At 39.4% G+C, this 26,645-nt stretch overlaps 1 protein-coding gene across 1 annotated transcript; it reads right to left on the bottom strand.

Annotated features, from left to right (window-relative positions):
* Positions 1-22,782: 22,782 nt before the first annotated feature.
* On the bottom strand, positions 22,783-24,628 carry LOC101312915 (putative FBD-associated F-box protein At5g53635-like). The gene is made up of 3 exons (XM_004295934.1): positions 23,402-24,628; positions 23,141-23,290; positions 22,783-23,046 (listed from the first exon to the last, which is right to left on the bottom strand). Exons 1-3 carry the CDS (start codon positions 24,626-24,628, stop codon positions 22,783-22,785), a joined length of 1,641 nt encoding a protein of 546 aa, XP_004295982.1.
* Between the last annotated feature and the right edge of the window lie 2,017 nt (positions 24,629-26,645).

Here is a 26,645-nt window from a genome sequence, read left to right as displayed (position 1 = left end):
TGTTTACAAAGGTTATGGCCATACATACCCTTTTGGGAAGACATTTTCCCATGTATTCTGAAAGCTGCATATTTGCTTAGCTAGGGACATGTTTTCCTTAGGCGTTTGGGTTGTTCATTGTTGTTTATACCATACTGCATGTCCATATAGAGATGAGTGTTGTTTCCATTGTCGTTTGAGTTGTTAATTGTTTTGGGTTACGAAGTTTGTCAATGTTGTTTTGAGAGACATTGAAATAAAATTAAAACATGTCAAATTAATGTCTCAATGTATTTGACTTGTTTCTAATATAAGCACACACTTTTGAGCAGCTGAGAATCGATTGGTCAAAGTGTTGGAGGTTGCTTCACTTGCTTGTACAACAAAGTTAATGTAGATTAGATGACAAGGTCGATCTACCTTCATCATCTGATTTTGGTCTGGTGTCTCCAGAAATGTATACATTCAACAATATATGATGCAGAGACAGCGAATCGAATATTCCTAACATTGTAGGTAATGCTTATCAGTTAGTACTGACTTTATATAAGTAAGCCATATGAGTACTTGCATTTGATGCCTTACATTTCTATATTACTTACTCTTTGCCATACTTGTTGCTTATTTCTAATTCAAATACTTGCATGCTATCAGAAGTGAATGTTATTTTCAATATTCTGTTTCTATGAATGGTTGTCTTGATTTTGATTTGCATAGCTTTGGGATAATATGATAGAGCAGGGAACAATTAACCATTGATTTGCATATTTTTTAGAATCAGAATTGACTTAAAGCCTTACATTTCTATATTACTTGCTCTTTGTCATACTTGTTGCTTATTTGTAAATCAAATACTTGCATGTTATCTGAAGTGAACGTTGTTTCTGATATTCTGTTTCTATGAATGGTTATTTTGATTTGAATAGCTATCAGATACTATGATAGGGTAGGATATGATAAACCATTGATTTGCAATTTTTTTCTTTTTCTGAAATTAGCATATTGCTATCAATAACATGCTTAGATCAATCTCTTAAATAAGGTTTTTGTGTAGTAGCTGGGCGCACTTTTTTATGCTTTCAATAACCCCCTTGTTTGCTTCTTTGTATGACAAATTTACTTAAAAGAAAAGAGTGGAATGATTATTCGTGTATAAATTTATTAATGTATTTCTAGTAGATGATTCTTTTTCAGCCACTTACTTAATATTGCAGAGTACAACAGTGATTTATATATGCCCATTTTTCATTATTGCATTTGTCACATTATCCTTATGGATTATGACTGACGCATGTTGCTTTATGTTTTTCATTTGCAGAATGATGTTAGGATGGTCAAATTTGAGAAGTGCAGCACAATAGCATCATAGTTAAGAGTTCTGCACAGATTGTTTTTTTTGTTAAAAGACTGTTAATCTGTATTTGACAACATTCATTAATTGACATATGTTCTACTGTAATGGAGACTAAATTTAAAAGACTTAGAAAAGCTATTATTATTTTCTGTTTACAGAATTTTTTTTGTTTATGGCCAATTCTTTAGTGGCATGTTGACATGGTCACTAATTTATACATGTGTTGAGGTTTAGTGACCAAATAATGACTTTCAGTGACTACATTTGACCTTTTTAGTGATCAATTTTGTGGTCACAAATGCCATTAGTATTAGTGTCCAGATTATAGTGGTCGCTAATTTAGTGACCAAGTCTAATAAGTGGTCACTATTGAGAATTAGTGACGAGTCTATAGTGACCACTTAGTGACCACCATTTTTTGGTCACTAAACACAATTAGTGACCAAAACTATTAGCTTTTGTGACCACTCTGTTGGTCACTACTGTCGGAATTTGTTGTAGTGTATGTCTAACATACATGTATAAATCGTCATCTTATTCAAAAGACAACCATTCAGTAACATGTATTTTGCTAATTTAGTTTCAACTTGTAGACCCTTGAATCCTCTTATGGAGATTGCCTTGAGGTTTGATGACAAACAGTCAGGCACAAGCTCAGGTGGAGTCCATTCAAGTTCTGGATCATCTTTCTGGCCTTCGGTTCCCTGAGGATAAAATAAGAGTTTAGGAGATTAGAGTTCATGAGGTGTGGTAATCACATCGCGTACTTGTACACTACAAATGTTATTACTTACATCTTCCAACACAAGATCTAGATCTTCCAGATTGGGTGTTTTTGGGAGCAGCAATGTTAGAAACTCCCAGCTATTACGATTACGGAGAACCAGCCTCAATTGGTTCAAATTACCAAAAACAGGGAGGTTTGAAGCCTGGGGAAAATTAGTGGAAGTGGTGATCACACAAACAGCCATCCAGAAATTAGAAAACTACTAACATACAACAATAAAGATTTATGAAGAAAATAAGAGTTGGTATATACTTGATTACCTCGAAAGGTTGATCTAAAAGAGAGAGGCATTTAACATTAGATATTCCAGTCAGAAGTTGATATGCACGGTCTGGAAAGGAAGGCCACTCTTCTTTGGCAAGGGATTTGAAAGCAATACTGGCATGGACTACGGATTTCGGGTTCTCCAAAATAACATTTGACAAAGGAATCTGTATGACTTCAAGGTTTTCGAGCTTTGGAGCATCGACACAAAAACTGTTATGCTTTGGGGTTTCATAATAATCATCGTCGTACATGAAATCCCTTTTCGCACGTTCCATACTCAATTTCAACGTCTTCAGCTCTGGGGTAGAAACTTTGACATTCATATTGCTATAAGCACTATAAGAGTACGTCACATGTCCATGTATGCTCAAATCTTCGAGCACAGGGAAGTAAGAAAGAAGAATTCCCAGTCTCTCACCAGGATTTATGACTGTGAGATGGAAGATTTTGAGACTTGGGAAACATCCTGATGTAGGAGGTTTAGGAATAGCTATATCTGAATCTATCCACAGTTTCAAAACCTTGAGGGTTTTGCACCAGAAAATGCTTTGAGGTAGATCACAAAGATATTCAAAAGATCCATTAAGAATTTTAAGATCAAGTTCAACAACATTGAGCCAGATGGCAGCAGACACCCAATCACTCAAAAGAGAAGAATCAGAATTAGAATAAGGGGAAGTGACATATCTAAGACGAAATTTTCCAATGTCTGGTGAAGACAGACGTAGAAATACAAATTGTACAAAACTCTCAAAACGAGATCTATAACGGATCATCTCTCTGACTATGTCGAAGTCTAGATGGCGAACAGAAGTCCACAACTTGTTCCATCTTTTAGACAAGAGAGTGGTCCTTACGGCAGATACTGTTGGGAGAAAACACAGTATGTGAGAAATAAGCTCATCCGGTAATTCACTAATCCTATCTTGACCTTCCCCACAAATGAAGGATCGATGTCGTGGGTAGTTGATCGGAATGGTAACCCGGTGCGGCGGAGCACTGGGGACATGAGATGTAGAGAGTGGTTTTGGGTTTTTTGGCCAGTCGTAAAGAGGAGGAAGCCATGGATATGGATTTTTCTCTAGGTAAAATTGATGATGATACTGAGGGGCATATTGTCACGGGATGAGAACTTCGCTTCTCTACCAACCGTGCGGCCTTAGAGTTGTTCATCTCCTCGAACTCTCTAAGTCAGCCTCGCCTTCACGCAACGGAAACAAGAGCAACACAAGAGAGCAAGAATGCTAGAAAGGAACACTTAGGCAATGTGGGAGAAAGAAACTTTGTATTAAGTTTGAGAACTCTTTACAAGGCTTTCTAGGATTTCTAGGATGGATTGGCTAAGAGCCTTCACCACCTATTTATAGGCATCCTTGCCCTTACCTAAAGTTCTAGAGTAATCTAGGACATTACAAATAAAGACAAAGTCTAGAGACTTCTACATGTCTCTAGAGAAGTCCTAAAATATCTATACAAGGCTTTGAGTGTTCTAGAGAGTTCTAGGGATCTCTAGTTGCTTGAGCCTCCTCAAAGGTTCTAGAGAATTTTATAGTCTCCTAGAGACTTCCCGATGTATCCGGACACCTCCGAGGCTTCCCACAACGTTCTAGAACACTCTAGTGTGCTCCGAAAGTTATCCTTGGGCAATGCTTGCTTCAATTATGCCCAAGGAACTTGGCGGGTTGTGACATTCTCCCCCACTCAAGTCGGCGACGTCCTCGTCGCCCTTGCGAGCTCCTCTTGCTCGAACTCGGAAATCTTGTCCTTGAATTGCCACAAGAACTCCTCTTTCTTCCAACTAGCCTCGGACACGGGCAGCCCCTTCCATTTGACAAAGTATTCGGTATACCTTGGTATCCGCTTCTTCCGCACCTCGCGCTAGGCTTCAATACTATCAACTTCTTTGTCAAATGAAGTGTTCATATAAGCGGGAGCTCGATGGGACTTACCTCGTTCGGGTGCTTCGGCATCTTCATGATAAGGCTTCAAGTGACTCACATGGAACACCGGATGAAGCTTGGTGTTAGAAGGTAGTTCCACTAGATATGCCGCTTTGCCTACCTTCTTAAGGATCGGAAAGGGACCTTCATACTTCCGCAGCAAACTCTTGTGAAGTCCCTTGTTCGCCTTGTGTTGTGTTGGAATAACCTTCACGAACACTAAGTCGCCGGTTTGGAACTAGTGTCGCCTTTGCCGGTCCGCATACTTCTTCATCTTCTTTGAAGCCTTCTCTAGTTGCGAACGAGCGAGCTTATTGGCTTGCTACCACTCCTTGGCTGTTTTATATGCAGCGGGGCTACTTCCCGTGTAGCCGGTCACCAACGTGCTTGGAGTCAAGGGTTGTTGTCCGGTTGCTAGCTCGAATGGACTTGCTCCCGTCTACTCGGACCGCTGCAAGTTATACGAGAATTGGGCGACATCAAGCAACTTTGCCCAATCCTTTTGGTTAGCACTCACGTAATGCCTTAAGTATAGCTCCAACAAGGCATTCACGCGCTCCGTTTGCCCATCGGTTTGCGGATGAAAGGCCGTGGAGAAGTTTAAGTTTGCCCCAAGTAACTTGAAGAGTTCCCTCCAAAACCTTCCGGTGAATCGAGCATCTCGATCGCTAACTATGCTCCTTGGAACTCCCCAATACTTCACCACATGCTTGAGGAATAAGCATGCCGCTACCTCCGCGGTACACTCCACGGGTGCCGGGATGAATGTGGCATACTTGGTGAATCGATCTACCACCACGAAGATGGATCCACAACCATCGGACTTGGGTAGATTAGTGATGAAGTCCATACTTAAACTTTCCCACGGTCTTGATGGAATGGGAAGGGGTTCCAACAACCCTCCCGGATGCTTTTGCTCCACCTTGTCTTGTTGGCACACAAGGCAAGTCTTCACATATGTATCGACATCGTCCCACATATGTGGCCAATAGTAGGTGTCACTAAGCAATGCCAACGTGCGATGAGTGCCGGGGTGTCCCGCCCACTTTGAGTCGTGGCATTCCTTCAACACCTCCTTCCTCAAGTTGTCCCATTTCGGAACATAGAGCCGCTTCCCCGTTGTGTAAAGCAGCTCGTCCTCGAGCCAAAATCGCCTTGTCATTCCACTCTTGACAAGCTCCACCAAGTTCTTGGCTTGAGAGTCATGGGATAGTCCCTCCTTGATTCTTCCCATGAGATTGCTTTGAGGTGTAAGCACCACGGGTGCTAGCTCGGCTTTCCGGCTTAGGGCATCCGCTACCACGTTCTCTTTGCCTTGCTTGTATTCCAACTTGTAGTCGAACTCGGCAAGGAAGTCTTGCCATCTTGCTTGCTTCGGGGTAAGCTTTTGCTGCGTTTGGAAGTAGCTTGTGGCGACATTGTCGGTTCGGACTATGAAATGGGAACCAAGCAAGTAGTACCTCCAAGTGCGCAAGCAATGAACTACGGCAGTCATCTCCTTCTCATGCGTCGAGTATCGCCTCTCGGTGTCATTGAGCTTGCGGCTTTCAAATGCTATTGGATGTCCCTCTTGCATAAGTACACCACCAATGGCAAAGTCCGACGCATCGGTGTGTACGTCAAATGGCTTGCTAAGGTCCGGCAGCCTTAGCACGGGTTCCTCCATCAAAGCCTTCTTCAAGTCTTCAAAGGCTTGTTGGCATCGGTCCGTCCACTCTCATGTCTTGTTTTTCTTTAAAAGGTCCGTTAAGGGTGCCGCAATGGCGGAGTATCCCTTGATGAGCCTTCGATAATAATTAACCAAGCCAAGGAAGGATCGAAGTGCGGGTACCTTGGTTGGCGGCTCCCAATCTTGGATGGCCTTCACCTTGTTTTCCTCCATCAAGAGCTTTCCATCCTTGATCTTGTGGCCTAGGAAGTCCACTTCCTCCTTGGCAAAGGAACATTTCTCCTTCTTCACATAGAGTTCGTTCTCCCTAAGGGTTTGGAACACTATGCGAAGGTGCTCGACATGCTCCTCCAAGGTTTTGCTATAGACCACAATGTCATCGATATAAACTACCATGAACTTATCAAGGTAAGGATGGAATACCTTGTTCATCAAGGTGCAAAAAGTTGCCGGGGCATTGGTGAGACCAAATGGCATGACTAAGAACTCGAACGATCCGTATCTTGTTACACATGCGGTCTTCGGTTCATCTCCGGGTGCAATCCTCACTTGATAGTATCCCGAGCGAAGATCTAGCTTGATGAAATATCTTGCTCCTCCCAATTGATCGAATAGGTCGGCAATCAAAGGAATGGGATACTTGTTCTTGATGGTGATCTTGTTAAGCGCCCGGTAGTCGATGCACATCCTTAATGAGCCTTCCTTCTTCCTTTGGAACAAGACGGGGGCACCGTATGGGCTCTTGGACGGTTGAATGTAGCCGGCATCAAGCAACTCCTTAAGTTGCTTCCGAAGCTCCTCTAGCTTGGGTGGCGCCATTATATAGGGAGACCTTGATGGTGGCTTTGCTCCGGGTTCCAACTCGATGGCATGATCCACCTCCCTCCTTGGCGGCAACCTCTTCGGCAACTCCTTGGGCATTACATCTCCAAACTCCTCAAGGATTGCCTCTATTGCTTTTGGCAATGGTTCGGACTTTCCTCCAACCTCCTCATCCATCTTGAGGGTTGCTAGAAATGTCGGCTTGCCCTTCTTCCAAGCTTTAGCAAGTTGCATGGCGGATAGTGCCTTTGTCTTCTCCCTTGCTTGCCTTGCCACGGGCACCATGCAAGGCAATTCTCCATCCGCAACAATGCAAAAGATGTTATAGAATGGAATGGGAAATGCTCGTACCTTGTCCATGAATTCAAGGCCTATTACCACGCCATAGTCATCCATCTTGACCACGGTGAAGTCAACTTTCCCCTTCTAAGCGCCGATGTGAACCTCCACATCGCGTGCTACCCCAACAATGGGCGTGGCAAGTGTATTCACCGTCTTCACACTGCCCGACTCCTTCGTGACTCAGAGGCCAAGCTTCCTTGCTTCTTCCGACGTCATGAAGTTATGAGTTGCTCCGTAATCCACCAAGGCACGAATCATCGTGTCTTTTGCCTTGACATCGATGTAAAGCGATCCACCTTCCGCTTGTCGCCTTGGTTGAGGGACGCTAGCCTTCACGGCATTAAGCAACCGGATGCATCCCATCCTTGCTTCATTATCTTCCTCTTCCTCGATCCTAGGCTCTTGCAAGGTCATGGCTTTGGGTGCCTTCTTTTGAGGGCAATCGCGCATCATATGAGGGCCGTCGCATAAGTAGCACTTTATTTCCCAAGTCTTGTTTGCGGACTTGTCGTGCTTCTCGAACCTCTTCACCTTCGGCTTGTAGCTTGACTCGGACTTCTCTTTCGGCTTTGGCACATCTCTCCCACTCTTCTCATAGCTAACCTTCTTCCCTTTGAACTTAGTGTCGCCTTGGTGGCTAGCTTTGAACTCAATAAGGGACTCGGCGGCGGCAATGGCTTGTGACAAGGTTTGCACTTGTCTTCTTTGCAACTCAAGCTTTGCCCAACTTTGTAATCCACTCGTGAAGTAAATGAGCTTGTCCTCCTCCGTCATGTTGGGCACTTCGAATAGCAAGTTAACAAACGTGTTGACATAATCCTTGACGCTACCCGTATGCTTTAGCCACCTAAGCTTCTCCTTGGCTTCATATTGAGCATTTTGGGGATAGAAATGCAACTTGATATCATTCTTGAACTCCTCCCAAGTATCGAGAGAGAACGTACCTTGCTCGATTTCCATGCTCCTTCGACGCCACCACATGAGGGCATTGTCGGCTAGGAACACGGTAGCCGTTGAAATTTTTGGACTCGTCATCCTCAAGCTTTAGATACTTGAAGTACCTTTCCATATTCCATAGAAAGGAGTCAAGCTCTTTAGCTTCCCTCTTCCCACTAAAGGATTTGGGTTTGAAAGAGTCCAATGCCTTCGTCTCCTTTGGCCCTTGCGACTTATTCAATGCAGCCTCTTTGCATAGCGCCCAATCTCCCTTGACCTCCTTCACTTCCTCTCGGAGGGCTGTGAGCTCAGCGGACATTTAATCAAGCTTGTCTCGGACCTCCCCTCGGATCCTATCTGCCATAATGTTGAGAGCGTCGTGCATTTGTTCTCGCAACTCTTCCACCATGGCTGCGAGATCCCTCTTTGTCACGACGTCATCGTCAAGTCGAGTGTCAAACTCGACCACGGCCGATTCCACCTTTTCGAGCTGTGCATCAAAGGCAGCAAGTATCTCCTTGTGGCTCCTCTTGGCGCCAACAACAGCTTGCTCCACCGAAACTCCTTCTCCAGACATCTTTCTTCTCTTTGTGTTGTGCACGAGCAACTAGGCTCTGATACCACTTGTCACGGGATGAGAACTTCGCTTCTCTACCAACCGTGCGGCCATAGAGTTGTTCACCTCCTCGAACTCTCTAAGTCAGCCTCGCTTTCACGCAACGGAAACAAGAGCAACACAAGAGAGCAAGAATGCTAGAAAGGAACACTTAGGCAATGTGGGAGAAATAAACTTTGTATTAAGTTTGAGAACTCTTTACAAGGCTTTCTAGGATTTCTAGGATGGATTGGCTAAGAGCCTTCACCACCTATTTATAGGCATCCTTGCCCTTACCTAAAGTTCTAGAGTAATCTAGGACATTACAAATAAAGACAAAGTCTAGAGACTTCTACATGTCTCTAGGGAAGTCCTAAAATATCTATACAAGGCTTTGAGTGTTCTAGAGAGTTCTAGGGATCTCTAGTTGCTTGAGCCTCCTCAAAGGTTCTAGAGAATTCCATAGTCTCCTAGAGACTTCCCGATGTATCCGGACACCTCCGAGGCTTCCCACAACGTTCTAGAACACTCTAGTGTGCTCCGAAAGTTATCCTTGGGCAATGCTTGCTTCAATTATGCCCAAGGAACTTGGCGGGTTGTGACAATATAGCCTTTCATACTGGGTGACGTTCGTTATAGGGTTCCAGAAATATACCAAACCTGTGGACTGATCGATCAAACCCATCCATGGTAAGGGAAGCGTAGGGTCATGAACCCATTTGATCGGCGGCTGCCCTGTATGAGAGGATGGTTCCATCATCTTTGTCTTTGAGACTTGGTACTGATGAGGATCACAGCAGAAGTAAAACAGCCTAGATCGAGCAAGTAAGCAAAGCTTTATACATGGCTAGGGCAAACTGTACATATAACCGTGGGGAAGACGTCAAGTCTTATGGGTTGGGCCATATGCGTGCCCATATATTTTAAGCCCAATGTTGAAACCTAGGAAGCCTTTCTAACGAGGATCTTTAAGTTGAGGACTTTTCGGCTTATCCCACTTTTCGATCTTATATCCATATCTTGACCCTTTAGTTTATAGGTATTTATGAGTAGATCATTTCTCCAAATTTTCAGCTATATTGAAAATTGTTAAGGCATTCATAAGTGTGATTTATCAATTATAAACTTGAACGGTTCATATTTGACAGATTTGGTTCGTCAATTAATTTGATCAAGTTTGTTATCTTAACGAACATCAATTTGGCTGAAAATTTGTAAAAATGATCTACTCATATAAACCTAAAAACTGAACGGATGATATGTCAAAATGTAATCGAAAATTGGGTATTTTAAACTATAAACTAAAAAGTCTTCAACTAGTCCTCAACTTAAGAGTCCTCACTAGAAGGGCTGTCTTGAAACCTAACCAAATAAATAAATAAATATATACGTGCCTCAATCTGAACAGATTGACCATAGACTACAAGCTAAGAACGGGTCATATGCTAGTGCTAAAGCATAAAATAAGGTCATAATCTAGGTATCTAAATTCTAACCTCTACAAAACTCAACATCTGACAGTTGCCTCAGTCATCAGTAAAATGGTTTTCAATTTACTACTGGCCTACCTAGATAAGTTTGTTTAACCCCATGAGATGAAATATTAGGCACAGACCAGTTGATTTCATATTTTCATGTATCCATCTAGTCATGAATATGTAGAAATTTGTAAACAACATACACAAAGAAATCAAAACAAGACGATTCATAACAGCTCAACATTTCACAGTAACTTCATGATCAACTAAGAAGCAGGTGATGCTTCACTTATCCCACCAGATATATATTTGCAACGATATTAATCAACTTTCTAAAGAAACACAAAAATTGAATGAAACAGAAACATACAGATAATAGTAATATCCAGTTTCACCAATGCTTTTACAAATTTTAACCATCTAGAACCAAAAACTGACCTCAACTTTTGATTCGACAAGAATCACATCTTCATAAACTCAACTTGACAACTCATTGACTTAGGAAACATCATAAACTCCTCAGTATACAGAAACCCTGTATAAGGTGTCAACTTACTCAAAACATGGCCATTGTTTAACAGATACTTCGTCACTCCCATCTCAACCCTCAGTCCCTTGAATCCTTTAATTGTGATAGTCTTTAGGTGTGACGACAAACATATAGGCACAGCCTCTGGTGGATTCCATGGAAGCTCTGAATATTCATTATCACATACGGTTTTCTGGCTAGAAAAGATGGATTAAATGTTGAGTCGAATTTTGGAATGGCACTTTACAAGTTTACAATAACTAAATACAACTATACAAGTATAAAGACATTTTAGTTCTGCCCGAAAAAGAAAAAATCACTTAAAGGACCATATCTTCCAAATATGGTGCCTTGTAGAGAAGCTCTGCCAGCAACTCCCAATACCTGCATTTATGAAGAATCAGATCCAATTTTTTCAAATTATTAAAAGCAGGTAGATATGAAACCTACAGGACAGATATATTTATCAATAATATAACACAAATATTTCAGAAGTATAAAATTGCTACGCATAACAATGATAACATACTGTTTCCATCATGATCCATAATTTCCCAGATAACAAAAACAGCAGGCTGTACCAAGAACAATAAAAAGGATTATTAAGAGATGACGGCGATTTATAATTGCAAGTTCTTCTCTTATCTACATATTAATGGCATGACCATTCTAGTACTTGATTATATTATATACAGGCCAAACTTCTACATAGTAGTGACCAATAAAAAATTTCATTCACTCCGATGTATCCAGCATATAAAGATTGATAATGCTTTCTCTTATCCTAGATTATGTCATGCAAGACAATATATGTTACGATAATACTTACTTCAAAGGAATGAGTTGAAAGAGATAGATATGTGACATTGGATATTCCAGCCAGGAGGGCAGTTGCACGAGTTGGAAATGATTCAAATTCAGAAGCAGAAATGGCATCGAAGGTGATACTAGCACTGACTAGGGATTTCACAGTCTCCAAATTCTAATTTGACAAGAAAATTATTGGTATAAGAATTGTTGGCTATCCCTTTATGATCAAAAGTCATCAAAACACAAGGATACATGCTACATGTTGTAGCCTGGTAACAAAGACTGCTCAAGTGAAGAATGAAGAACCTGACAGATCTTATGTGCATCAGGTAGTTCATGTATATGCAACACATTCATTCACTAAGGTTGTCATCCAGATTAGATGGATACCCTGCTGTATCTATCCTATCTGCTGAGTCTAACCATGTTTTAAGTGTTTGAATTTCAAATCCCTTTTAGCAAAACATTAGTCTATTCGTACTTCAGCTCCAAGTCAGTCTAGGATGGTGTGGCAAACCAACTTGTGACCACATGACTTGAGTCTTAGGTGACCAGCTGGGTTTCGTGATACACAAACCAAGTTAGCAGCTGGCCCATGTGATGCACCGTCCAAGCTATCAGCTGTTCTAAGTGTCCTTTTAGGAAAAGTGGTTTTGTAAAGTTTTTATGCTTGACTAAAACTGATTAAGTTTTCCAAAACTATTTGTCTTTTTCTTTTGGCAAGAGGGAATGTCTATCTCAACTTTTGTCTGTGAGTGGAAGGATCCCTATGATCCTATATGTCCTAGTTTTTCAGACAAGTTGCAAAAGTCCAAAAGGAGCTTTGATGATGTGACTAACGTGCTTTCTTCCTCATAGCTTTGCACTTGGCCTATAAATAGAGAGCAAGGCCTCTCTTGCTCTTTAGTTGTTGAAAATATTCTTGTTTGTTTTCTATCATTGATTCTAGCATTTTGCTAACTACTCATTAATCTCTAAGTCTTCCTTGTGATTGTCAATATCTTAGAGCTGAGCACCAAAACCTTTTCAAACTCATATCATTGTGCATTTGCATACCTTGAGATCTGTCTAAGTGATGCAACAACCCGGCGAATATGTCTTTGAGATTTAGCTAAAGGTGTTAGTTGATTTCTGCTTAGAAGCTTAGAATAGTGCTATGTGTAAAACACTTGAGTGACAAGAGAGCAAGTTTAGTTGAGTGCTAGTAGGTAGACTAGATAGGATGGCTAGGTGTTGTGTCATCCTCTGAGTTGTGAGTCTTGTAAGAAGTGTCTTTACAATAGTGGAAAAGTTTGTCTCTCAAAAGTTAGAGACACGCAGTTTTTCTGTCATGGTTGCAGGGTTTCTGACGAGTAAAAAACGTACTGGTGTTATATCTTTTACTTTCGGTACTTGCATTTTTATTTAAACAACTTAGAGCATCTCCAATGGGAGATGTCAATTTCTTTTGTCAAATATGAATTTGACCTCTGATTAGACATTGTCATTTTTCATATATCTCATCTTCAATGGAAGTGTTATATTTAAAAATTATTATATATTTTCCTGAATATTATATATATTAAAACTCAAGAAACGGTTTTTCTTCTTCTATTCTCTATCTTCTATCTCTTCTAATCTCATCTATGGCCGTGGTCAGAGGCTGCTACCACACTACCACCACCAAGCCAACCACCACTTGCATCTCAAACCCCCACTTCCACTGAAGCTCTATTTCTCTTATTCATTTGGTCATTAGGGTTTTGTCTCTAACAACACCATTCAAACAAAAACCTTCATTGTTCTTCCTCTTCCTCCATATCCGACTAAACCCACAAGTGCAATTGAGGAACTGAATGATCTTTACAAGCCATATCTTCTTGCCCAAATTTCACCAAAACCCATCTCTTGTTTTTCCTCCCCCACAAATTGCACCACATCCCAACCAATTTCCCCCATATCTTCTTCCCCAAATTTCACCAAAACCAATCTCTTGTTTTTCCTATGGGTTGGAGTTGGGTGTGGGCTGTCTTTTGAGAGCTGTTGGGCTTACATGGTAAAAATGACATCTCCGTTGGAGATGCTCTTAGTCTCACAGCAAACAGGATAGCAAATATATTAACCCCCCCGACCTTCAAAAACGCTCTCAAGCACAAGCTTTCCAAGTTTTGAAACAAGCTAAGAGACTCTTTTCATCTTCTTTTTCGGTATTTTGTTAAAGTTTCTTCCTTCTGATTGTATATTTCTCTTTCCAGCATATCAGCATAATCTTCAAAGGGGACAGTGCCAAGAACTCAATGCAGAAGTGTCCCAGAGGCTTCCATTGTTTGAGCCAAGACTTTTGGTCGGACAAGATATCCGAATGAAAAAAAAGGGTAAAATAATAAAAAAGAAGAAAATAAAATAAAATCCATAACAATATAACAAGGCAACTACAAGATAGCCAGAACAAATAAAATAAATAAATAAATGTTGTAAAGTAAAGATAAGAAGAATATAAGACACAAAGAGAATAGTTGAGAGGAGGTAGAAGTGTTCTCATTCATTCTCATTAGCCTCCTTATATAGAGGTAGGGTTTACATCAGAGTATATAACTAATGAGTAATTACGTGGACAGCCACATAGATTATAATATTTATAACACTCCCCCTTGGATGTCCACCAATGAATGATGAAATTGGACACGTTTAACATTGTCTCGTTAAAAACCTTGCCAGGTAAGAAAAACCCAGTGGGAGAAAAATAACCCTGGTCAAGGGAGAAAAAGAGTACAACATGCATATGCCTTAGGTAGCATACTTCTGGATGCTCCCCCTGGTGAGAATCTCCCCCTGAACGTTGCAACCTTCATGTGCCGTAAATAACGGTTTGATTGTTCATCACTAAAGTGATACCATGTGTGCTTTGCATAAGGGGGCTCATCATGAAATTTCAAACCTGTAAAGTTAAAACAATACTAACAGAGCTAGACGATTTCTAATACGTCTTACCTCATTTAGTTATATGATCAAGTTCATACACTAAGCAATAGCTAAATTACATTTAACATTGAAAAATCTCATGGCGTATCTAGCCATACACATTAATATCTTTGTGTAGTGATACGTCTCATATAAACTCTTCAAAAGCTCTGAGTAATTCATAACTTCCCAAGAGTTAGAACTTAGAATATGTAGCAACATAATGATCATAATTCGAATTCGATTGTTTAGTTTGATCATAGTACGTACTCATTGAGGTAATTTCGATCACGTTAGCTATAACGGAATGAGTATATATGAGCTAACTTTAGACTATTTGATTCCATGAAGTAGCTTCAAGCTCTCTCAAGTATTCATGGATCGAATTACATTAGAATCATTCATGTACTTGAATCCTTTAAAGATTTGACAAGCGATACGCTTGTAATGACACTTCATTTTTGGGAATTTGCTTCTAGCAATGTGTATTTTACGATCCTCATAATATATAATGACAAATGTCGTAAGTCTCTCGTCAATAACAACTATCTATAATGTAACACTGTACTTACAGAAAATTGTCACGTATAAGGAAAAATATTCATAAACCCCATGTCTCTTATAAACATTATGTCATAGTGATGTATATTCACTATGATCAACACCCTTTTATATCATGTAGGGTTAAAGGTCAAAGAATCTCATCACATTTCATATATATATTTAGTTTCATTGGAATTGCCTCTTTCCAATTTGGCCAATAATATGTTTTTGTCGACATGCATAATGAAACGTGGCATAACATCGATTAATACGGTCCTTAATGGTCTTTGGTAGCTATCATTTGTAATTTGTCATAGATGATCATCATTCATAGATCTCACACATTCTTATATGCATGCATTTTTTATATTGGGTACCCATGCCACTTCTGGGGCAAATATTGTCATTTCTAGGACAAATATTTAGGGGTGGCAATTTGGACCCTGGCGATACCAACCAACTATGTACCAACTGTACCAAACAAATTGGTATGCCAAATAGTTGGTAACCGAGTTTTCGGTACAGTAGTACCGTACCAAGTTTTAGAAGTCGGTTGGTACGTGGTACAGATTTTCCCAAAATACAGTATACAATGTACCAACCGAGTTATATTAAAAAAAAAATTAAAACTATTAATCTAAGCCGTTGATCTGTGGATCTAACCCTAATCCTTAGTTAGTTAGTTGAGTTAGTTCAGAATAGAGTCAATAGACTCACAGTCACTCTCGGCCTCTCTCGCCTCATCTCTCGACTTCGCAGCACCCCCGCGGCTCCGCCACCTCGACTTCGCAACACCTCCTCGGCTCCGCCACCTCGACTCAGCTTTTAGCCACCTCGCCTCTCTCGTCGTCAACTCAGTAGCACCTCGGCCACCTTGACTCGGCAGCGCCAAGGGCAGCGCCTCGACTCTCCGACGAAGGGCAGCGCTGGGCAACTCCTCGACTCTCCGACGAAGGGCAGCGCTGGGCAGCGCCTCGACTCTCCGACGAAGGGCAGCGCTGGGCAGCGCCTCGATTCTCCGACGAAGGGCAGCGCTGGGCAGTGCCTCAACTCTCCGACGAAGGGCAGCGCCTCAACTCGCCGTTGACTTCGTAGCACCAAGCCTCGAATCTCCGTATGTATCTATCAATCTATTATCTATGTGTATCTATCAATCCATGTGTTATGATTGTTATCTATCAATCTATGTGTTGATTGTGTTCTATGCTCTGTGTTCTCACATTATGTGTTGATTGATGATACAACATTTGCCTGTTGTTGAATTTGTTAACCGTCAATGCAGCACAGTCTGTTAGTTGATGAACCTTTTACTGCTAAAAACCCAAACAAATACAATGTGTTCTTTCAAATACTTACCGACTCACTGCCCTGTATTAGTAGTGCTTGATTACATAGTTGTGGTGGGACTGTATTAGTCTATGAGACTCAAGCTTATGTTTATGCCATTAAAGTGAAAGTGAATGCTGCAAGATTCATGATGACTGTGTTGGCAATACAGGTATACTGCCTTTCATCATTTAGTGAACATTTTGATGGTGATTTGGATTTGAGATATGATTTGTTGTGTTTCGCTTATGTGCTTGTTTCAATTATTCTGTATTGGCTTTAGAGTTATGATTTCATCAGTTGGATGAATAGAAGGTAGATTATGAAATGCCGATAGCTTGGAAGAAAGAATGGACCTTTTGATAGTTAGAGAGTAGGAGTGAATTGGGTAGCAATGTTGATTTATGTTCAAGTTAAAGAGAATGAGAGAGAAGAAGAAGAGGGTAGGGTTTGAATGAGGAGATAGATAAAGAGATAGACTAATGTTCTTCTCTGATTGCTGAAAATGGTGGTGGAAGACTGCATTAAATAGTCTCTCTTGCATTAAGTTGTTGGTTTGGTTTTTCTTCTTCTATAATGAGTATAATCAATGATGTTGAGCTATCTATAATTTGTTTATGCATTTGATATTATATGATGTGTGAAACTTTGAATGTGTTTGAACTTTAAATAGTTTGATAATTGATAGAAGTTTGGTATAGGCCTAAAAAAAGGATTTAAATGAGCTGGGCCTTTCAGTTTGTTGGGCCTCAATCTAAACTTGGTAGAGGCCCAATACCAACCGTACCAACCGAGTACCAACCGTACCAACTAAGTTGGTATACCAACTTTGACGGTTGGTTTTGGTACAAGATTTTGCCTACCAATCTTAAGTTGGTTGGTACATGGTATTGAAAAATAGAGTTGGTATACCTACCAATGCCAGCCCTACAAATATTATCTAGCGAATGTGGATCTTTTACTTGTAATATCATGTAGACCATTAGAGGATCTGTATAATCTTTTATTTTCATGAGCTTAAAACTTTAGACCTAGAGGATACATTTCACTCAAATTCACGCTGTTATTCAAATGACAGTAGTGTTATTCTCCCCCTAACGGCGGGAAGACTGTCATTTTATGACCATCAGCAAATATGCGTTTAAAGCTCTATCACTTTCTTTCAAGTGAGATGTTCATTGGCTGGTGGCGAACCTAAACCAAGAATGAGGTCAAAAAACATTAATATTTTTGAGTATCAACCATATTAATGTTTTGTTGTATCACAAAGAAATCGTTATTTAATGGCATACATTAAGCGTCGTAGCCATATTAGAAACTATGACATTCTTTAATGATATTCTCTTCAGGAGAACCATGTTACTTGGATACACATACATCCCACAAATCAAATGGGATCAATATGGTTGTTCTCGAGGACATTAAAACAAGCATATGTGCTTTTGCATATACTTTTGTCAATATCAACTCATTTGCTGAGATATTTCTCAAAACCAAAATGAGACGGTGGAGACCCAACTCACACCAATTTACATTGTTCTTCAGGAACAATCTTACTCCCCCTCAATACAAGAGGAGTGTCTCATTGAGGTGGCAACATAATTGCAAAGAGTATACTCGTACTCGTGCATCATAAATTTAGACCAATTGTTAGATATTGCTTATCTATATTGATACCAATATGACTCCCCCTCAAAACTCTAGGTTTGAGGTTGGCATTGTCTAAATATATATACTCGAAACTTATGGCTCGAGTCTGCACGGTTAGAACTTCAAGTTCTTAGGTGGAGTGAACATCTGGGTCACACTAATTTGTATTTTGTACTCGAAACTTCAAGTTCGAATTTTTACTATTAGAACTTCAGGTTCAATAGTACAATATTGAAACTTCTAGTTTAATATTACATGCATTCAAAATTCATATCTTCGACATATAGGGTTGTTGGCCCGTATGAATAATAATAAAATTTAAACAGTATGTAACATAATGTAAGCACATAAAAAAATAAAGAAATAACTGTAAAGAGCAAAAAGTAAATAAATTGACATAAGAAACTTCTGGTTCCATGAATGAATAAAATACACAGAACTTCTGGTCTTATTAACTTCACATATATGATCATATTGTTTCTCTCCTCAAATTACACAAGATCATAATATCAAAATAAGATGAGGAACTTCGGGTCCTCATATGATTAGGGATCACACGATGTGGATTTGTCATATTATATGACTTAAAAGGACTTCTGGCCCTTCTTGATTGCATAAGTTTTGAGAATCTTCATATCACAATTTCATTATATTACTCTTTGAGGAACTTCAGGCCCTCCATAGTTCGATCAAGAGACTTCAGGTCTCGATCTATGATCACACAATTCACAATTAGGTGTAACCATGAGTTTACTCTCAAATAATAAAATTGACAAATACATACATGATGTCAAATGATTCACCATAGTAGCACAATCAATGAGTACATAATCAAGTGTGCAACGGCCATGCCATATTGAATGGAAAGCAAACTAGCTCTCATTTGCATAACAACATATGTATTATGATGGGCTGATCAAACCCTTTTGTTTGCTTGCTAAAGCCAATCGAAACAAATGCTTGTAGTATGCAAGCTAGTAGCTAGCTGTCCCATAATCTAGATATATGAAGGACGATCGAACCAATCCATTTGTTTGCAAATACATAATCTTTGCCTAAACTGGCAGGGACTGGGGATATATAATGAATTGGATGGAGCTTGGCGTCGAAACCTCCAGGAGGTCAAGCATCAATCACCCAATTAAACACCCAATTCCTATGAGGTGGAGCATCAAACATCCACAATCCTAATTGCAACCGTTAATAATATTCATAAAGAAATAAGGGTATTGATCATGTGGGGAAAGAAAAGAATATCAAAATTCTACCTATTATAGAATGAAAACAAACATGAAACTCATAAGATCACAAAACTTGATTAAGGGTTTCTAAAGCTATCAGAGAACTAATGCATCTTTATGTACCAATTAATATGAATGGAAGGCGTTACAGAGGTAACAAAGCAAAATCCAAATTGTATCAAATACCTCAAGTCATATACATAATCTCTAATCAAAGCAAACGAAAGAAAGATAATAGAATTAAATTCAGTTTACCCCCATGAGGTTTGGGAGAAACTTCATGTTAATCCCTATACTTTCAATTTCATCAGTTTACCCCTCAAACTTTTGAATTTTCCTCAAGCGTGACCAAATGTCCTATATTCTGTCCAAATCGGACGTTAACTGCTGATAATTTTAACCTTAACTGTGAGGCCAGTATCTAGAATTTGGGCAAATCAGACCTTATATGTCCAAATCGGACCTTAACTGTACTTTAGTGATGAACAATCAAACCGTTATTTACGGCACATGAAGGTTGCAACGTTCAGGGGGAGATTCTCACCAGGGGGAGCATCCAGAAGTATGCTACCTAAGGCATATGCATGTTGTACTCTTTTTCTCCCTTGACCAGGGTTATTTTTCTCCCACTGGGTTTTTCTTACCTGGCAAGGTTTTTAACGAGACAATGTTAAACGTGTCCAATTTCATCATTCATTGGTGGACATCCAAGGGGGAGTGTTATAAATATTATAATCTATGTGGCTGTCCACGTAATTACTCATTAGTTATATACTCTGATGTAAACCCTACCTCTATATAAGGAGGCTAATGAGAATGAATGAGAACACTTCTACCTCCTCTCAACTATTCTCTTTGTGTCTTATATTCTTCTTATCTTTACTTTACAACATTTATTTATTTATTTTATTTGTTCTGGCTATCTTGTAGTTGCCTTGTTATATTGTTATGGATTTTATTTTATTTTCTTCTTTTTTATTATTTTACCCTTTTTTTTCATTCGGATATCTTGTCCGACCAAAAGTCTTGGCTCAAACAATGGAAGCCTCTGGGACACTTCTGCATTGAGTTCTTGGCACTGTCCCCTTTGAAGATTATGCTGATATGCTGGAAAGAGAAATATACAATCAGAAGGAAGAAACTTTAACAAAATACCGAAAAAGAAGATGAAAAAGAGTCTCTTAGCTTGTTTCAAAACTTGGAAAGCTTGTGCTTGAGAGCGTTTTTGAAGGTCGGGGGGTTAATATATTTGCTATCCTGTTTGCTGTGAGACTAAGAGCATCTCCAACGGAGATGTCATTTTTACCATGTAAGCCCAACAGCTCTCAAAAGACAGCCCACACCCAACTCCAACCCATAGGAAAAACAAGAGATTGGTTTTGGTGAAATTTGGGGAAGAAGATATGGGGGAAATTGGTTGGGATGTGGTGCAATTTGTGGGGGAGGAAAAACAAGAGATGGGTTTTGGTGAAATTTGGGCAAGAAGATATGGCTTGTAAAGATCATTCAGTTCCTCAATTGCACTTGTGGGTTTAGTCGGATATGGAGGAAGAGGAAGAACAATGAAGGTTTTTGTTTGAATGGTGTTGTTAGAGACAAAACCCTAATGACCAAATGAATAAGAGAAATAGAGCTTCAGTGGAAGTGGGGGTTTGAGATGCAGTGGTGGTTGGCTTGGTGGTGGTAGTGTGGTAGCAGCCTCTGACCACGGCCATAGATGAGATTAGAAGAGATAGAAGATAGAGAATAGAAGAAGAAACCGTTTCTTGAGTTTTAATATATATAATATTCAGGAAAATATATAATAATTTTTAAATATAACACTTCCATTGAAGATGAGATATATGAAAAATGACAATGTCTAATCAGAGGTCAAATTCATATTTGACAAAAGAAATTGACATCTCCCATTGGAGATGCTCTAAGTTGTTTAAATAAAAATGCAAGTACTGAAAGTAAAAGATATAACACCAGTACGTTTTTTACTCGCAGAAACCCTGCAACCATGCAGAAAAACTGCGTGTCTCTAACTTTTGAGAGACAAACTTTTCCACTATTGTAAAGACACTTCTTACAAGACTCACAACTCAGAGGATGACACAACACCTAGCCATCCTATCTAGTCTACCTACTAGCACTCAACTAAACTTGCTCTCTTGTCACTCAAGTGTTTTACACATAGCACTATTCTAAGCTTCTAAGCAGAAATCAACTAACACCTTTAGCTAAATCTCAAAGACATATTCGCCGGGTTGTTGCATCACTTAGACAGATCTCAAGGTATGCAAATGCACAATGATATGAGTTTGAAAAGGTTTTGGTGCTCAGCTCTAAGATATTGACAATCACAAGGAAGACTTAGAGATTAATGAGTAGTTAGCAAAATGCTAGGATCAATGATAGAAAACAAACAAGAATATTTTCAACAACTAAAGAGCAAGAGAGGCCTTGCTCTCTATTTATAGGCCAAGTGCAAAGCTATGAGGAAGAAAGCACGTTAGTCACATCATCAAAGCTCCTTTTGGACTTTTGCAACTTGTCTGAAAAACTAGGACATATAGGATCATAGGGATCCTTCCACTCACAGACAAAAGTTGAGATAGACATTCCCTCTTGCCAAAAGAAAAAGACAAATAGTTTTGGAAAACTTAATCAGTTTTAGTCAAGCATAAAAACTTTACAAAACCACTTTTCCTAAAAGGACACTTAGAACAGCTGATAGTTTGGACGGTGCATCACATGGGCCAGCTGCTAACTTGGTTTGTTGTATCACGAAACCCAGCTGGTCACCTAACGACTCAAGTCATGTGGTCGACAAGTTGGTTTGCCACACCATCCTAGACTGACTTGGAGGCTGAAGTACGAATAGACTAATGTTTTGCTAAAAGGGATTTGAAATTCAAACACTTAAAACATGGTTAGACTCAGCAGATAGGATAGATACAGCAGGGTATCCATCTAATCTGGATGACAACCTTAGTGAATGAATGTGTTGCATATACATGAACTACCTGATGCACATAAGATCTGTCAGGTTCTTCATTCTTCACTTGAGCAGTCCTTGCTACCAGGCTACAACATGTAGCATGTATCCTTGTGTTTTGATGACTTTTGATCATAAAGGGATAGCCAACAATTCTTATACCAATAATTTTCTTGTCAAATTAGAATTTGGAGACTGTGAAATCCCTAGTCAGTGCTAGTATCACCTTCGATGCCATTTCTGCTTCTGAATTTGAATCATTTCCAACTCGTGCAACTGCCCTCCTGGCTGGAATATCCAATGTCACATATCTATCTCTTTCAACTCATTCCTTTGAAGTAAGTATTATCGTAACATATATTGTCTTGCATGACATAATCTAGGATAAGAGAAAGCATTATCAATCTTTATATGCTGGATACATCGGAGTGAATGAAATTTTTTATTGGTCACTACTATGTAGAAGTTTGGCCTGTATATAATATAATCAAGTACTAGAATGGTCATGCCATTAATATGTAGATAAGAGTACATAACTAATGAGTAATTACGTGGACAGCCACATAAATTATAATATTTATAACAATAAATCTATAATCGCATCTCTTTAAATTCCAATTGACAAGTCATTGCCCTCTTAAAAGTCAAAAACTCTTTGCATGTCTCTTCCTTCTCTGAGATAGATGTATAAATCGTCATCTTATTCAAATGACAACCATTTAGTAACATGTATTTTGCTAATTTCGTTTCAACTTGTCGACCCTTGAATCCTCTTATGGAGATAGTCTTGAGGTTTGATGACAAACAGTCAGGCACAAGCTGAAGTGGATTCCATTGAAGTTCTGGATAATCTTCCTGAGGATAAAATAAGAGTTCAGGAAATTAGAATTCACTTTAACAGAGTGTGGTAATAATATCGTATAGTTGTACACGGACAAATCTTACTTACATCTTCCCATACATTTTCCAACACAAGATCTAGATCTTCCAGATTGGGTGTTTTTTGGAGAAGCTCTGTTAGGAACTCCCAGCTGCTATTATGATTACAGAGAACCAGCCTCAGTTGGTTCAAACTACCAAAAATAGGGATCTTAGAAGCCTGGGGAAAATTGGTGAATCGAAAGTGGTGATTACACATACAGCCATCCAGAAATTAGAAAATTACTAATATATAACAATAAAGCTTAAATAAGAATTAGGATATATATACTTGATTACCTCGAAAGGTTGATCTGAAAGAGAGAGGCATTTTAACATTGGATATTGCAGCCAGAATCTGATACGCATGGTCTGGGAAGGGAGGCCATTCTTCTTCAGCAAGGAATTCGAAAGCAATACTTGCATTGACTACGGATTTTGGGTTCTCTAAAATATAATTTGACAAAGGAATCTGTATAACTTCAAGGTTTTCGAGCTTTGGGGCATCTACACAAAAATGGTACTGTTTTGTAATTTCATCATAATCGAAGTAGTCCTCCCATTCCATACTTAATTTCAACGTCTTCAGTTCTGGTGCAGAAACTTTGACATTGATATTGTCATAGAAAATGTGAGAGTACTTGACCTCTACGTGTATGCTCAAATCTTCGAGCACAGGGATGTAAGAAAGAAGTCTTCCCAGTGTCTCATGAGGATCTACGACTGTGAGATGGAAGATTTTGAGACTTGGGAAACACCCTGATGTAGGAGGTTCAGGAATATCTATATCTTGATCTATACACAGTTTCAAAACCTTGAGGGTTTTGCACCTGAAAATGCTACGAGGTAGATCAACAACATACCAACAAGGTCCATGAATTTGAAGATCAAGTTCAATAACATTGCACGAGACGGCAGCAGAAACCAGATCATTCAAATAAGAAGATTCATCAGGGGAATTGGCATATCTAAAACGAATTTTTTCAATGTCTAATGATGACCTACGTAGTAATATAGATTGTACAAAACTCGTAAAATGGGATTCATAACGGAACTTGTCTCTATATATGTCGAAGTCTAGATGGCGAACAAAAGTCCACATCTCGTTCCATCTTTTAGACAAAAGAGTGGTCCTTACGGCAGATAATGTTGGAAGAAAAGAAAGTATGTGACAGATAAGGTCATCCGGCAATTCACTAATCCTATCTTCACCTTCCTGAATGAAGGATTGATGTCGTGGGTAGCTGAACGGAATGGTAATCCAGTGTGGAGCTTGAACCGCAGTCGGAATCGATGGTGCTGGGTACTGGTTAGAGTACTGGATGAGTTGTGACCAGTGGTAAGGAGGAGGAAGCCATGGATACAGATATTGCTGTAGGTAAAATTGATGATGATAGAGAGGGGGAGATGGCCTTTCATACTGGGTGACGTTCGTTACAGGGTTCCAGAAATATAGCCAACCTGTGAAAGGATCAATCAAACACTGCCAATGCCATGGTATGGGAAGCCATAGGGTCATGAGGCGCAACCCATATGATCGGCGGCTGCCATGTATACGAGAATGGTTCGACCATCTTTTGCTCTGGAACTTGGTACTGATCAATGGGAATCACAGCAGGAGTAAAACAGCAAGACTCCAGGTAGTAAGCGAAGCTTTATATATGGCTAGGGCAAACTGTGAAACCGTGGGGAAGACGTCAAGTCTTATGGGCTGGGCCAGTGGGTCATATATGTTCCTAAGTTCTAAACCCTGGTTGAACTCTACCAAAATTTAAAAAATAAAAAACAAGAAAAAAGGCTGGGTTACGGGTTAGGGAGCGGATGCATGACACTGTTGTAAATGACTCAAGTACAACGACTCCCGAATAGAAGACTCTTTAAAGTCCATGTGTGTATTCAAGCCTTCAAGGACACGATTTTAGTGTACGTTCTTAAATTATGTTTTGGTAGTGATGATGAGCTTTAACAAAATATATTGTATGTTCGGTTATCATTCTGTATACAATTTTAACACTCCTTAATAATCATTACGTTTTCAAACATTTAAGGGTCTCCCATTCAAAAAGAACAAAAAAATTTAAGAGTCAAAATCAATTGTGGATCTGATGTCAACATACAATACCCGACGTGAAAGCTTGAAGCAAACGTCAATCGGTGTTGCTACACAAAAAAATGTCGCTGATCCCAAACTCACAGCTTGACACCTTCGTTTCAGAAGACACCGACCCGCTCCACTGCCTACCGAATACACCTTGAAACTGGAGTTGACAATCGATATCAATCTCCTATAAGGCTACAACGTTGAGAGGTACGATAAGCAACGCCAATGAAGCGCCGCCGCCACGGCTAGCTTTCAAGAAACCTAGAGTCTGTTGCTATATATAGTTTTGATTAACATTTTACTTGTTATTGTTTGCTTTGCAAGCTGCACGTACATCTAAACTTCTTCTAGCATTCATTTTCATGATAATGTTAACATAATTCATGAGACTAGATTCTAGAGCATGTAAATTTTATAAACGCTACCTCCAATATTTCAAGAATTCGCTATGACTTTATGAGATGAGTCAAGTCACAAACCTAAGAGTCTAAAATCTGAAGTTTTGTCTTTATTTCAAGATCTACACACAAAACTCATCAGAACATCACTGCTATGAATGAGTGCATCATCAGTTCAATTTGAAAGTTAGATTGTTTACAAAAGGGTAAAATACTGTATAGTATTTGTGGTTTGAAGTCGACATCTGTTTAGTCCTTATGGTTTATTTTAATCTGAATAGTCCTTAAGTCACGATTTTTCATCCAAATAGTCATTCCCCAATATTCTCAGTTGAATGCCACGTTAGCAATTTAACTGAGAAAATTGACGGAAGGACTATTTTGATGAAAAATCGTAACTTTAAGGACTATTCAAATTAAAATAAATAAAAAATTTCACATAAGTCAGCTTCTGAGTAACCGCTAATAATGGCTAGCTAACTAATAAATATAAGGATTAATTTCAGTTTACCCCCATCAACTTTAGGTCGATCATCATGTTCGTCCTTTTTCTTTCAATTTCATCAAAAACACCTCTCAACTCCCAATTTTCATCAGCCGTGCATGTCCAAACTCCAATCTCTATCCAATTCATCTGTCAAGTGATGACTTGATATCAAGAAGAAAGAAAAAAGGACAAATAGACAAATTGCATTCAATTCTATCAAAATCACTAAGGTTAGGGGGTTGTGATGGGAATGAAGATGTGTATCGATATGGAAGAAAAATGGTCTGAAAGGTAACTTTCAGAATTTGACTTTCTTCTTGATATCAAGTCATCACTTGACAGAGGAATTAGATGGAGATTGGAGGTTTGGACATGCGCAGCTGATGAAAATTGGGAGTTGAGGGGTGTTTTTGATGAAATTGAAAGAAGAAAGACTAACATGATGATCAACCTAAAGTTGATGGGGGTAAACTGAAATTAGTTCTAAATATAAATACCGATCGGTTGCCTCCCAGACTATAACAGCGTCCCACGCTGAGCGCTATACTCA

The sequence above is a fragment of the Fragaria vesca genome, linkage group LG3 (genome assembly GCF_000184155.1).
Source record: "Fragaria vesca subsp. vesca linkage group LG3, FraVesHawaii_1.0, whole genome shotgun sequence".
Classification (NCBI taxonomy): domain Eukaryota; kingdom Viridiplantae; phylum Streptophyta; class Magnoliopsida; order Rosales; family Rosaceae; genus Fragaria; species Fragaria vesca.
The sequence above is the reverse complement of the archived record's forward strand: the minus strand, read 5'-3'. Positions and strand labels throughout refer to the sequence as shown.